This window comes from Mastigoproctus giganteus, chromosome 7 (assembly GCF_048544385.1).
Source record: "Mastigoproctus giganteus isolate SK-2022 chromosome 7, ASM4854438v1, whole genome shotgun sequence".
Taxonomy (NCBI): Eukaryota; Metazoa; Arthropoda; class Arachnida; order Uropygi; family Thelyphonidae; genus Mastigoproctus; species Mastigoproctus giganteus.
In genome coordinates, this window is record NC_143581.1 from 174,802,368 (window position 1) to 174,816,568 (window position 14,201).

The 14,201-nt window shown below is 36.1% G+C and overlaps 1 protein-coding gene across 1 annotated transcript in view; it reads right to left on the reverse strand.

Moving 5' to 3' along the window:
* The window catches only part of Trpm (transient receptor potential cation channel, subfamily M), a 715,965-nt gene that overhangs the window by 182,931 nt on the left and 518,833 nt on the right, over positions 1–14,201 (reverse strand). Inside the window, exon 11 of the mRNA XM_090378481.1 lies at positions 8,282–8,354. Coding sequence (XP_090234607.1) covers positions 8,282–8,354 — 73 coding nt within the window. The remainder of the gene's footprint in view (positions 1–8,281; positions 8,355–14,201) is intronic.

A 14,201-nucleotide genomic window follows, 5' to 3' on the forward strand; every position in this document is an offset into this window, starting at 1 on the left:
TTTAAAGTTCTTCTGATTCTTGACAATGCACCCGGCCATCCTGTCTTGGAACACCCAAACGTACAAATTTTATTTCTGCCACCTAATACTACATCTTTGATACAACCGCTAGACCAAGGTATAATTGCGACAATTAAAACATACTACGTAAAACGAGCATTCCAACACGTTTTGGACAAGCTGAATGATGAAACACTAACAGTCATTGATGTGTGGAAGAAATTCTCAATTATGGATTGTATCAATCAAGTTGGATTAGCGTTAACTGAATTAAAACCAGCAACTTTAAATGCGTGTTGGAAAGCGGTTTGGCCACAATGTGTAAAAAGCAAAGATCCCATCATCCCTAATACGACCGAATTTCCCAACATCATTACAATGGCACACAAAATTGGTGGAGAAGGATTCGATGATCTATCGTTTGAAGATATTGATGAATTGTTAACCGACAAAGCCCTAAGCGAAGATGAAATATTAGAGGTTGTCCTTGGGACTCCTTATCCCACAGAACGTAGTGATAATGAAGAAAATGATCCTGTTCTAAATGCAGATTTAATAAAAGAAGGTCTGGAACTGGCCAGAAAATTAGGTAATCATTTTGTCAAAAATGACCCTAATGAGGAACGCGCTGGGAAGTTTCAACGTGAACTGAAGTTGTTGACAGCCTCTTACAGAGAATTATATAACGGCCTAACCAAAACACGAACACAACCATTAATAACTGAATTCGTTCGTAAAACCGGTGAAACATCAGCACCAGAGGAGACTCGTGCTGATTTTGCTCAAGAGATCACAGAAAGAATTTCATTAATAGAGGAAGAAGACAATGTCCACAACATTTCTAGTGATGGCAGTGATATTCCAGTCGTACGCAAACATATGCGCCGTTTATTATCAGAAAGTGAAAATGAATAAAATCTTGTTATGCGTAAAACAGATTTTTTTGTTCATGAAGAATTTTTTTTCATTTCATATGCATACAAATTTATTTTAATACATTTTAATTACATATTATTACATGTGTATTTTGTTTAAATAAAATAATAAGCTTAAAACGAATATTTTTATGTGTTTTTTTTTTAATTATTTTTACTGATTTTTTTAGATCCGGAACCAATCTTCTTTTCTTCCATAAATACAATGTCTTTTTTTACACGAATTTTTTTTACACGTATTTTTCAGGAACGTATCTATCGTGTAAAAACAGAATTAGGTGTATATTTATAAAATGTATTAAGTGGGAAAACATCATTATAATAATACCCTGTGTATTTTTTATCATGAACCTTTTATGCAGGAAAACCTTTTGCCTGGAAAACATCTTATGTGGGATATTTTCCCACATAAGACGTTTTATATATATGTTTTATTTATATATATATACTACACAATATATAGAAGTGAAATTGGGACTTAAACTAAACCTAGTAGAGGGGAAAACTTCTTATGTGGGATTTTCTTATCCAGGTTCTACTGTATCTTTTTTTTTATCTTCCATTATGTTTTTATTATTTTGTTATAATTGTTGTTTATTATTATCCTTTTCATTTAATTTTATTACAATTTTTTAATTATTGCTATTTTTATTTATTTATTTATTTATTTTTGTGCAAGCAGAAGCCTGCAGCTTCCTTGCACCATGTGGCTAATGCTAATAATAAAATATACAGCAGAAAAATTTCAGTTAATTTCATTCATTCATTTCTTCATTAGACTAAGTAAATGATATGCTGTCTACCTACAAAAAGGAATAACTTAATTTTGTAAACTGAAATTCAAATTTTTAGGCATACCTTTACACGTACAAGAAACAAATTATTCAGTTCATGATTAGGTTAGAAATGATGGGGGGGGGGGAGGAAGAATTAGTGTAGAGAAACTATAAAAAACTGGAAAACGAGACTGATTCTAAAAAAAAAATTATTCCATGTATGAGTGAACTAACCTTGATTTATTCAAAATAACTTCCCCCTGCAATCACATACTACATCCAACGATCACAAAATTACTGGAACGACTAGTGAAAGACCACAACTGCTATGCTGTTCAATGTTCTCGTCACAGCTTTTAGAATGGTGTTGATGTCATGAAAATAATAGCCTTTCAGTGGTGCCTTGAGCTTCGGAAACAAAAAGAAGTCACACAGAGCTAAGTCTAATCAGTAAGGTGGGTGTGTCAGTACACAGACTATTTTGCTAGTCATAAACTCCCAAACAGCCTTGTGGCTTGGTGCATTGTTGTGCAAGAGGAACCAACTTCCATCTTCTCCATACTGAGGCCACACATGATAATCTGCAACAAATGTTTGAAACATCCAGATAGTAGGCAGCAGTACAACTTTGGCCATTGTGCACAAACTCTTTGTGCACAATGGCCAAATCATAGAAAGTGATGAGCGTGGCTTTGATTTTTGACCTTTCTCAGCAAACATTTTTGGCTTTGGGAGAGTTTGCCAACTTCCATTCGGCACTTTGTCGCATCATTGCAGGGTCATACTGAAAACACTAATTCTCGTCACCTGTACAATCTAACAATCAAATTCAGGAAGTTGGGTTTGCTTTCAGCAGCCTTAGTGAATGTTCTGTAGTGTTCAATTTGTGTCTGTCATTGACCATCTGTTAATGAATGTGGAACAAACTGTGCACAGACCTTCATGTTCTTCAAATCCTGGATTATTATTTGTCAAGTGGTTTCCACATGAATGCACAAATCTTCTGAAATCATTTGGAGCACTGCACATCAGTCATTAGCAATGATTTCCCGCACCTTTTCAATCGACTCTGGCATTCAAACTGTTTTTTCTGGGCCCAGATGTTCGGCATGTTCCACTGTTTCTCTTCCACAGGTGAAACATTTATGCCACTAGAATACAACTGATAATTCAATGAGACAGACAATTCTCTCCATACACCTGCTTCATCATTTCAAACATTTCCATAGCACTTTTGCGCAGTTGAACGCAAAACTTGACGTTCACTCTTTGTTCTATTGTCTCTCCACAACAGAGACACAGGAGAGACATGCAGTTCAACTCACACACTATGTTCTGAAATGGTAGCAATTTTCACTGAACTCAAATGTGGTGCTCAAGGAACATTCACTCTTTCATTTCATGTTTACTTCTAGTAAATGTCTCCACCAGCACTCATAACATTTCTCTCATTTTCCAATTGCCATACTATGTATAATAATGATAATATACAGATCCCTTCTTTATGATTATTTATGAAATTTCCATTGCATAAGGAATCAAAGAGGAATCATTTAGTTCATTAGGACTAAATGCTATTTTAACGGGAAAAACCTAATAACGCTGTGGCATACTGGCAGGTATGACCATCACGAGGGGAAGGACAGTTTGGCATTATTGTTAAAAAGCATTGGAAAACTGTCATGATTCTAGAGGGGAGAGGCCAGAATTTCTACGTTCACTACTGTATTGAGGCCTTCTCAAGCAAGCTGAGTTAATGGATTTCTGCCAAAAAAAATTTTTTATTCCTCTAACAGATAAAACAGCCTTAGGGTAAATATAATTTACACACATAAGACATACTAATGCAGAAGGCAATGGGCTAAAACAAATTTCTATCATCATTGGAATGTGGCATACATGTAAGACCAGGATATGCATGGGCTTCCAGCTATGTTATATTAATTAGATTTGTATCATACCAAAGAATGAGTGAAAGCACACACATTAGATGTCTTAAGACTCACATTTTCCCAAATGTAATAATAATAGAGGCATGTATTGCAAGAAAGCAAGCATATGCGCTTATGTAGCATCAGCCAAAAAAAAAAAAAAAATCACACAACCATTCCCTCTAAAAGTTTGTCCAGTTCCAACTTGAATTTATTTAAGCTAACAACTTCCACAACGACAGATGGAAGTTTGTTAAAGCAATTAATCACCCTCTGGCTAAAGGCAAATTTCCACACATCTATTCTCCAGTTGTCTTTCCTCAATTTGAATTTATGCCCCCTTAGGTTCACAATCTGAGCAAGTGGAAGAATCCCATCATAATTCAGCGTGCTCAACCCATTCAAGGCATTATACACCTAAATCAGATCACCTCGCAAGTGAGTAGTCGCCAGCTACTGCAATTTTCAGAACTTAAGCCTCTCTTGGTAAGAGGACCCCTTCATTCCCCTCACCAATCTTGTTGCCCTTCTCTGTACGCATTCAAACAAATCTACATCCTTCCTAAAATGAGGCCTCCAGACCTGTACCCAGTACTCAAGGCGTGGCCTGACCATTGCCTTATACAGAGGGACAATCACCTCCTTTTTCGCTGCTAGCAAAATTCCTGTATATCATTGACAAAACCCAGTGACCTGCTCTGGAAGCCTGTCTTTATTGCTCAGAAAACTTCATATCTGACTGCACAATTACTCCCAGGTGTTTTTCATTTTCTACCACCCAAAGTGTAGTACCACATAGTTATTACATTCCTCTAGGATTACTTCTGTCCATACATAGTACTTTGCATTTGTCAATATTAAATTTCAGTTGCCACTTCTCAGCCCATCTGCCCAAATTTTCTAGATCCTGTTACAGTAGCACACTGCCAACCTTTGTATCATCTGCAAACTTCGACACTAGACCTGATATACCTTCATCAATATTACTGATAAATATATATGAAAGAACAGTGATCCCAATACCAAACCCTACGGGACTCCACTAATAACATTAGTCCACAAAGAGCAGCATCCATTGATTACCACTCTCTGTATTCTCCCAATCAAATACCCTTTTATCCATTGTAGCAACTTACCCTTAATACCATTCTGCTCCAATTTGTACGGTGGTCTTCCATGCACAACAGTGTCAAAAGCTTTCCTGAAATCCTAGTATATGACATCAAAATTATTTTTTGCATCCAGTTCCTTTGTAACCACATCATAGCATCCAATCAAATTTGTCAGACAAGACTTTCCCTTAACAAACCCATGCTGTGACTGAATTATTGTTGCAGTCTTGTCTAGACGATCCTGCAATGCATCTTTAACTAGTGACTCAGTAACATAAGTTAAACTAACTGGTCTGTAATTACTCATGTCACCCTTCAATCCCCCAACTTTGTCAATTGGAGATACATTTACACATCTTCAGTCCGCGGGGACGTCCCCTGAGTCCACGGATATTATAAAATAATTAAGCACCCTGTTACAGTTTGATAAACTTCTGGCATTTTCTTCCCTTAATAACTCCTCATGTGTGAATGAAGACGCAAAATACTCATTCAGTTTGTTAGCTATTTGAGCAGGATCATCAACAGTTTAACCATCGATATCAAATGGACCAATCTGATTCATCCCCGTCCTTATCGAGTTTATATAAGTAAAGAAGTCCTTGCTGTATGAGTCTCATTAGTTCATTTGACAACCATTTAGGCCTAAACATTGAACAATATTTCTGAATTGGTATGAAAAGCCTAGTAGTTTCCACGATTAATTCCTTGAATGCTTTCCAATTAGAATTTGCTGTTGATAACATCATCAGTTGGTCCCACTGTACAGAATTTAAAAACTGTCTGGGACCACTGTAGTCACCTTTAAGGAAGCAAAAACCCTTCCCTTTACCTCTGATGGTAATTATATCTTTTAAGTAAATTAAGATCATCAGTACACTGTGATCACTGCCACCTATATCTGCAAATTCTTAATACACGAATAATCACTGCTGATAACCAGATCAAGAGTATTACATTCTCTGGTTGCCTATTGAACATGCTGCTGCAGAAAACAATCATCCAATAATTTGACAAAAGTCTTGCTAGTGTGCGAGTGACCAATCCACAAATTCCAGTTAATATCTGAGAAGTTAAAATCCCCCATTATAAGACACTCTGATTTATTAGCCCACTCTATTTCCCTGTACAACTGTTTATTGTACTCATTAGAATAATTAGTCCTATAACACACTCCTACTCTTATTTTTGCTTTCCCAGTACTTATGTCACACCAAACTGACTCAAAATTGCACTGTCCATCTATATCAACTGGATGCACTTCCTTAGAATTCATGTTTTTTGTTAATTAACAACATAACTCCTCCTCCCTTCTTATCCTGTCTATACTTTCTGTACACATTGTACTCCCCAAATTCCAATTCTGCATTCCTAATATCTGTGTGACACCATGTCTCTGATATTCCAACAATATCCGCCTTTCATGTCATGACTAGCACTTCAAATTCATGAAATTTATTTACTATGCTTCTAGCATTGGTGTACATGCAAGTATACATGCACCTATTCTTATTCTTAGTTACCCTAACGCAGCCCATGTATTTATTTGTTTCATGATGACTGCCATCTGTCCCTAAAACCCCCAGCACCCCTCACTCCAGGCCGTTGCTCATTCCAATATAAGTAGTGCAAGAATCACCTTCGCCTCTGCCTGTGGCTACTTTTAACCTTTTAGTTTGTGAATCCACCCAAGCTAGCAGTTTTCTGACCTACCTAATGCTGCCTCAATAGCATCGGGAAACACTCTTGCACCCTTTCCATTTAAGTGTATCCCATCCCTGTAGAAGAATCTCTCCTGCTAACAAGCACAGACCATGCTGAAAAATTTTCTACCCCATCAGCCTTGCACAATCCCTCCATGGCCAAATTGATTGACAAGGCTCTTGTCATATACTCCCTCCTATCGTGTCTGGACAGAATTGCAGACACTTAAATTTAACCCTAACTCATGACTTTTTTTCAATATTGACCTGTACTTGTTAAGTAAATCTGCAGATCTCCTACTCTTAATGTCATTGATGTTGTAGAGCAGATATCATCTTAAAAGATGATATCTGCTCTACAACATTATCAACTTTTGTCCCTGGCAGACATACCCTGGTCCTATTCCATCTATCCTTTTTACACAATATATTACCCGTTTCCCTGACAATAGAGTCACCAACAATAACTAACTCCTGTGGGACCAGCGAATTCTGCCTTGAAGATTGCCACTGTATTGCCTGATGCACAAGAATGAGCTCTGGCATTGACGGGCCCCTCATATTAATTTCTTCAAGTGCATCTACCCTACACCTCAAGCTCTCATAGACGCTCATCAAAATGCTGAGTTGGCACCTAATTTCTAGACGCTCTCTGAACCTAGCACACACAAAGACATCTTCCTTAGCTAGATCATGTTCTGTTCCAGAGAGTTCAGCAAACATTTCACAAGTTGCACATTTTTTTAGGCTGTCATACATTGGAGTATCGCCTTCCTCAGTTCTCCCCCGAATCACAGCACTCCTGCCACTTTGTGGCCATTGCTTTGCTGCTGTAGTCTGGGGCATGATATTTAAAATTAATAAGATCAATAAATCTAATTAATTATCAATAGTACACTATCTAATAGAATTCTAAATGCAGTGATGTGTATTACACAAAAAAATTTTACGTTAAAGCTACCTATTTACCCTAATTAAAAATTTGATTCCCTATACGAAATACACTACTCTCTATACGAAAACAATGGCTGCAAGATTCGAAAGAAACAACGGTTTTACATATATTAAGTAGTAAAAAAAGTAAAGTGCAGCCATTATCAACCCACTGCAGGGTGGAAGCCTCCTCAACAATTCATGCTGAGGGAAATGGACCATATTAAGTAGTAACCTACAAAAACTCTATCTAAATTAAAAATAACTAGCGTAACTAGAACTATAAGGCTACTTATAAAGTACAATATAAAATAAAAATTAGGTAAATAAAACAGCAAACACTTATCGCCTTTTTGGAGCCTGTAATTCACAGCTATAATTTTTAAAGAGAGTCAGTGCCCTCTCTGTCGCTGTTGTTATGAGATATTAATGACACATGGGCAACTAAGGCTAAACTCTTTCTATTGTTCATCTGATATCAAACTTAATATCTGTACAGAGTTAAAATCAGATTTAGGAATGCAACTATAGCCGCTAAAGGAACAGAAAACAGTTCATCTACATTACTTTATCTCTGAGACTGTGTTCCATTGTTGGAGGGTTGAATAAGTTTGAAATAATCTGAAAGATGTTTGAATGGTTTGAGATTCTTCAGAGAAGTTAAATGCTGTGCACTCACCAGATTGAAGCAATTCAACAAGAAAAATTGCCTCACACCTACAAATAAACAAAATTCTGCTTTCAGAGAGGTACTGTTCATTTTGTAAAGCGATGGACTGAAGCTAATCAATGTGAGAGACAACTCACAATGATCAGCTTCACTCATGCATTTGCACTAATACTAAATTACAATTATGAATGATAAACTTATGTTGATGCCTTATGTATTACCTTTCAGCAGTGCTGTCAAAACAGCTTGATCTAATTCCTGACAAGGCCCTTCTCCCATTCGAAAGACAGTAATCTGAAAAGAAGAAAAGTTGAACATTTCAAGGCTTTAAAATTTTCATAATTAAGGAAAACAAGTTTCAGAACATGCACACACACTAATATCTTATATAATATGAACCAGAGCTCTAATGCTCAATACGTTCTACGTTGATATCAATATTTGTAAAAGAAGTTTACCTCAATATGATACATAGAACACTTCTGTGTGATACTCATCAGAAATTAAAACAAAACAATTTAAAAAATCAAAAAACTTACACTACAGTCAAAAATAATTAAAATTCAATTGAACACAATTAAAAATCAATTTAAACTCAATTAAAAATCAAGTAAAAAATTAATTTAACGAAAAAATCGCAAAACGATTTTCCTTCCTGAAGCTGACAACACTTTTCGATCGTATGTCGTGATCACAGGAATGAAAATTACTGAAGAGGGGTGAGCATGAAACTTAAATAGGGATTATTTGTCTTTGCACAGGCAAGTAAAAGACCACAAATTGGAGATCAGATATAGCTGGCGAACATTAACAGAATTCTCTGTAATTTAATTTCGACGGCTTCTACAATTAATAGTCTCTTATTTTTACGCTGGACACTTAAGTATTTTGGCCTCATTAAATAAAAAAGTATGTTTTTCGTTCTTGGCATGAAATGCTAATTCTGATGCTGCTGAACGAGAAGCACAAACTGAGTCCGCATGTTGATTAACACGAAAATTGAGTGGAAACCATAGAACCTTGATAAGATGAGTCGCAATTGCTGCAAGAAAGTTTATATACCAGGTCATTTATTTGTGTTACGAATGAGGAAAAGACTGAGGGATTTTTCAGTAGAGTGTGTAATTTCCATATTGGCCTGGCCACAATTTTAAATTCGGTATGTTTAAAGAATCTGTTAAGCTGTTTGCGCCACTATTCAACATATGGGACAGAAAAAAAGTATTTTTTGATATTACTATTGTTGGTTGGTGTAGTGTTTTGTATCCTATTTTTAGCTTGTGCCCTAATTCGGTTTATTGCAGCAAGGGGGGTAAACCCCTGTTTAAGAATCTGCTGGTTAATATTTGTATTTCTGTGCCCAAAGCCAATTCCGTAGTTGAATATTTATAGGCATTGAGAAATTGATTAAAGATAATCGATCCTTTGTAGGTGAACAGGTGGTAGCTGTTATAATGCAGAAGAATACCGGTGTTTGTAGGTTTACAATAGATGTTAAATTGGATTTTATTTGAGTCCCGAGTAAGCATGAAATTAAGAAAATTTAATGACTTTGTATCGGTATTCTCCCTTTCCAATGTAAATTTGAGCCTAGAATGAATATTATTAAATGAATGTAAAATGTCTTGTATAGTGCTACTATCAGTAATAACTAGAACATTGTCTAAATACCTCCCATAGTATGTGATATGGGGTAGAAAAGGCATCACATGTATGCGCTCAATCGCTGAGAGATAGATCTCTGATATTAGCTGCTCAGGCTTAATCCCATTGGCAATCCAAAAATTTGTTTGTATACTTTGTCTCGAAAGATGATATAGTTGGCTTCAACTAAGAGTTTAATTAAATGAAAAATTTATTTAATAGGAAGCTTCATATAATTAATTGGTATCAAGTTATTATTTAGCATATCCCAAAGAATATCTAATGTATATTCAACGTTTACATTCGTATATAACGAATGTAACATCTAGTGAGAATAAATTATCATTACTGCCAAGTCTACAGTCATTACGGTTATTAAATAATGTATCATAGTTCTTAATCCCAAATTGTATCGCCTGTCTAAAGGGTTTTATAATGCTATATACATGTGTGGCCAAGTATGAAAATTCTGAGTTTTTGAAGGAAACAATAGGCCGAATAGGAAATCCGGTCTTATGTAATTTTACCTGACCGAAGAATGCAGGAATATTGTATGTTCTGGCCTTCAATTCCTTTAACTGAGCCATAGTAATGTAGTCATTTTTTTGATACAGGGTTAACATTTTATTGTATTGATTGACCAAATTGGTAAATAGTGCCGGGTCTACTTCAAGATAAGTGGAGGTATCTGACACAACTGAATCTGACTTATTAATGTAATCAGGTTTTTTGAGTATTACCATTGTATCCCCTTTATCTGCCCTCTGAACAATAATGTCTTTATTTTCCCGAAGTTCACGTAAAGCTGAACTGTCAAGAGTATTCAATATAGGAAGTTGCATTTCTTTTATGCTATTCACCACTTGGTTAACCTGTTAAATAAATAAATCTTTTTGTGGAACGTTGTGAAGTCCAAATTTAATATCAATTATCACTGTTTTTTAGGTAGTTTCTGAAGTGGCAAATATAATTTAATCCTTTGGATAAAAGAGAAATCTGGTCCTACAATAGCGTATACAAGGAAAGATTTGTAATCTGTTGACATGTCAGGCGAAGGGGTGTTCGCGAACAAGCTGAAGTATTCTGCGGTAACACATTATGTGTATGCGTGGGGGGGGGTCGTTATCCAACTCATATGCACTTGGTTACAAGCTCGAGACAATGTGTTTGAACTCATATGAACGTGTCCTGACATCCCCGATAATGTATTCAATTTGTTAACATGTCTGTTTTTTATTTCTCAGGCCTGTGCTTCATGTCTAAAATCTATGGAGGTCTTCAATACAGACCAATTGTTACGATGTAGATAATTTTTTAATTTGTCATGAAGTTTCCTAACCTGGGAAAGGTATTTATGTTTATTAGAATACCAAGATCTTAAGTAAGTTTGACTATATTACGCGATGCGGTAAGTGCTAGTTGCTTTATAGCAAAATTTTATGATTTAAATTGACCCTGAAAAACTTTGGAATGATGTTATTTTTGGATATTATTATTAACCCAGAAACCTTGGTATACTGCTATTCCATCATGGATATTATTATTATTATTATTATTATTATTAGCTACATGGTGCAAGGAAGCCTGAAGCTTGTGCTGCACCAGCCAAAAAAAAAATTCCCGAGAGAGAGAGAGAGTCAAAAGTAGAAGGAAATCACCAAGAAATAGAAGAATGGTGATATCCAGTTCAGGACACTGGATGTGCCAAGCCCATACTCACCAGATGTGAGTCCCATGTCCTCATGAAGCATTCCTCTTGCTTATCACTTAAATCTCCCAAATTATGAGTGAAAAAACTAACATGGGAATAAAGAAAATGCATTTTTAAACTATTCAGTAGCACAGCACATATCTTTATAACATTGCAGTAAAGTTTACATTAGAGATTCAAATTTATCTTCTCCCCTTCTCCCAAGAAATCCATGCGCAACCACTTTAAACAACTGCCAAGCTGCTAGTTCAAAATACTGTAGTTCTGTTTCAAATACATCTTTGAAGCATTTATTTATTTAAGGTCGACAGAAAACTCCTTTTTTCAGTTTTGCATCTGTTAACTTGGAAACACTTCCATTAGGTAGCAGAATCCACTTCCTTATCAAGAGCCTTAACAAAATTCTTCATTAATCCAAGCTTTATATACAAAAGTGGAAGAAGAACCATTTTTGATTCAACAATGGAATATATTTTTATTATTTTTCCTTGTAAAAAATTCTCCTCTTTTCCCACAGCAGCACAATATATACTATTTTTCTGTCCCACAATTGTCCTGCAAACATAGAAAACAACAGAATTGTGAAATATCCCTGTAGACCAGTGGGTAATCCAATTACTTTTAATTTAACATGTTTGCTGCAACCTACAAATATTCCAAGAAAAGTCACGATACTAAGTCAGTGCACTCAAGATCTCGGTACTTTCAATGTTTCTTTCATGCCAACAGCATGAACCAGAGCAACTGATGAGAATGCATTTCCACTGTGCATCAAAACTGCTTTTAAACTTAATTTTTAGGATTCAGTAAATATATGCCTTTCATTAGGATTATTTTTAATGCCCAATTCATTTAAAAGACCACTAAAATCTTTACAGAGATACATACCATCTTCCTTAATGAAATATTTTGAAAACACTTTGTGATGTTTTCTATACATTATACTTTTAGTTCCTATTCCCAGTAATTACCATTGTTATTATTATTATTAGCATTAGCAGAGGCATATGATGCAAGAAAGCAAGCTTATGCAGCATCAGCCAAAAAAAAACAAAAAAAAAACACTTCCATTTCACCCCTCCGTTCGTTCGAAATACTTGTCCAGCTGAATTTTAAATTTATTTAGGCTATCAACTTCCACAACAAGAGATGGAAGTCTGTTAGACCAACCAACTACCTGCTGGCTAAAGGCAAATTTCCACACATCTATCCTACATTTGTCTTTCCTCAATTTGAATTTATGCCCTCCCAGGTGATTATTCTGAGCAAGAGGAAGAATCCCATCAGCATTGAGCATGCTCAAACCATTCAAGGCTTTATACACCTCTATCAGATCACATCGCCAGTGCCTAGTCTCCAGACACTGTAATTTGCAAAACTTAAGCCTTTCTTCGTAAGAGCAACCCTTTGTTCCATTCACTAATCTTGTTGCCCTTCTCTGTACTTGTTCCAGCAGCTCTACATCCTTCTTGAAATGAGGCCTCCAGACCTGTATACAGTACTCAAGGTGTGGCCTGACCATTGCCTTATACAAGGGAATAATCACCTCCTTATCCCTGCTAGAAAAATTCCTGTATATCATTGACAAGACACCATGAGCTACTCTTGCAGCCCATCTGCACTGCTCAGAAAACTTCATATCTGCCTGCACAATTACCCCCAGGTCCGTTTCATTCCCTACCACTGTCAGTGTAGTACCACAGAGTTGATACGTTGCTCTAGGGTTGCTGTTTCCCATATATAGTACTTTACATTTGTCAATGTTAAACTTAATTTGCCACCTATCAGCCCATCTGCTCAACCTTTCCAGATCCTGTTGCAGCAGCATAGCGTCAGTAGTGTCCTTAACAACCCTGCCAACCTTTGTATCGTCTGCAAACTCAGACATTAATCTTGATATTTCATCATCAATATTATTTATAAATACAGAAAACAATAATGGACCCAATACTGAACCCTGAGGGATTCCACTAATAACATTAGTCCATGATGAGCAGTGTCCATTGATTACCACTCTCTGTCTTCTCCCCCTCAACCACCCATTTATCCATAGCAGCAATTTGCTCCAAATGTCACACTGCTCCAATTTGTGCAGCAGTCTTCCATGTGCAACAGTATCAAAAGCCTTTCTAAGATCCAAGTATATAATATCAAAGTTATTCCCTGCATCCAGCTCTTTTGTGACTGCATCATAGTATCCAATCAAATTGGATGCTGCCTCCTTTAATATAACTGGATAGGTCCTATCCACCCCAAGTGCCTTTCTTGTGTTTATCTTCAACAATTTATCCACCACTTTACTCTCAGTTATTACAAGATTATCTAGCTTACTGCCAGAGTTGAATACACCTCTGGCATTCCCCTCGCTGAATAACTCCTCATGTGTGAATGTCAATCCACAATATTCATTTAGTTTGTTACCTACCTGATCAGGATCATCAACAGCTGAACCATCAATATCAAGTGGACCAATCTGATTCATCCCCTTCCTTCTAGAGTTTACATAAGTAAAAAACTCGTTGCTGTTTTTCTTTGCATCCCTTGCCAAACATTTCTCGTAATCTGCCTTCACCTGCCTAACCTCCTTTGTAACTTGGTTACAGATCAACTTGTATCTATCATAGGCTTCTGTGTCACGTGTTAATTTATATGTATCCCATGCATTTTTCTTCTCTGCCATATGTCTCATTAGTTCATCTGACATCTATTTAGGCCTAAACCTTGAACAATATTTCTTAGTTGGTATGTAAAACCTAGTAGCTTCCAAGATAAGTTATTTTAATGCT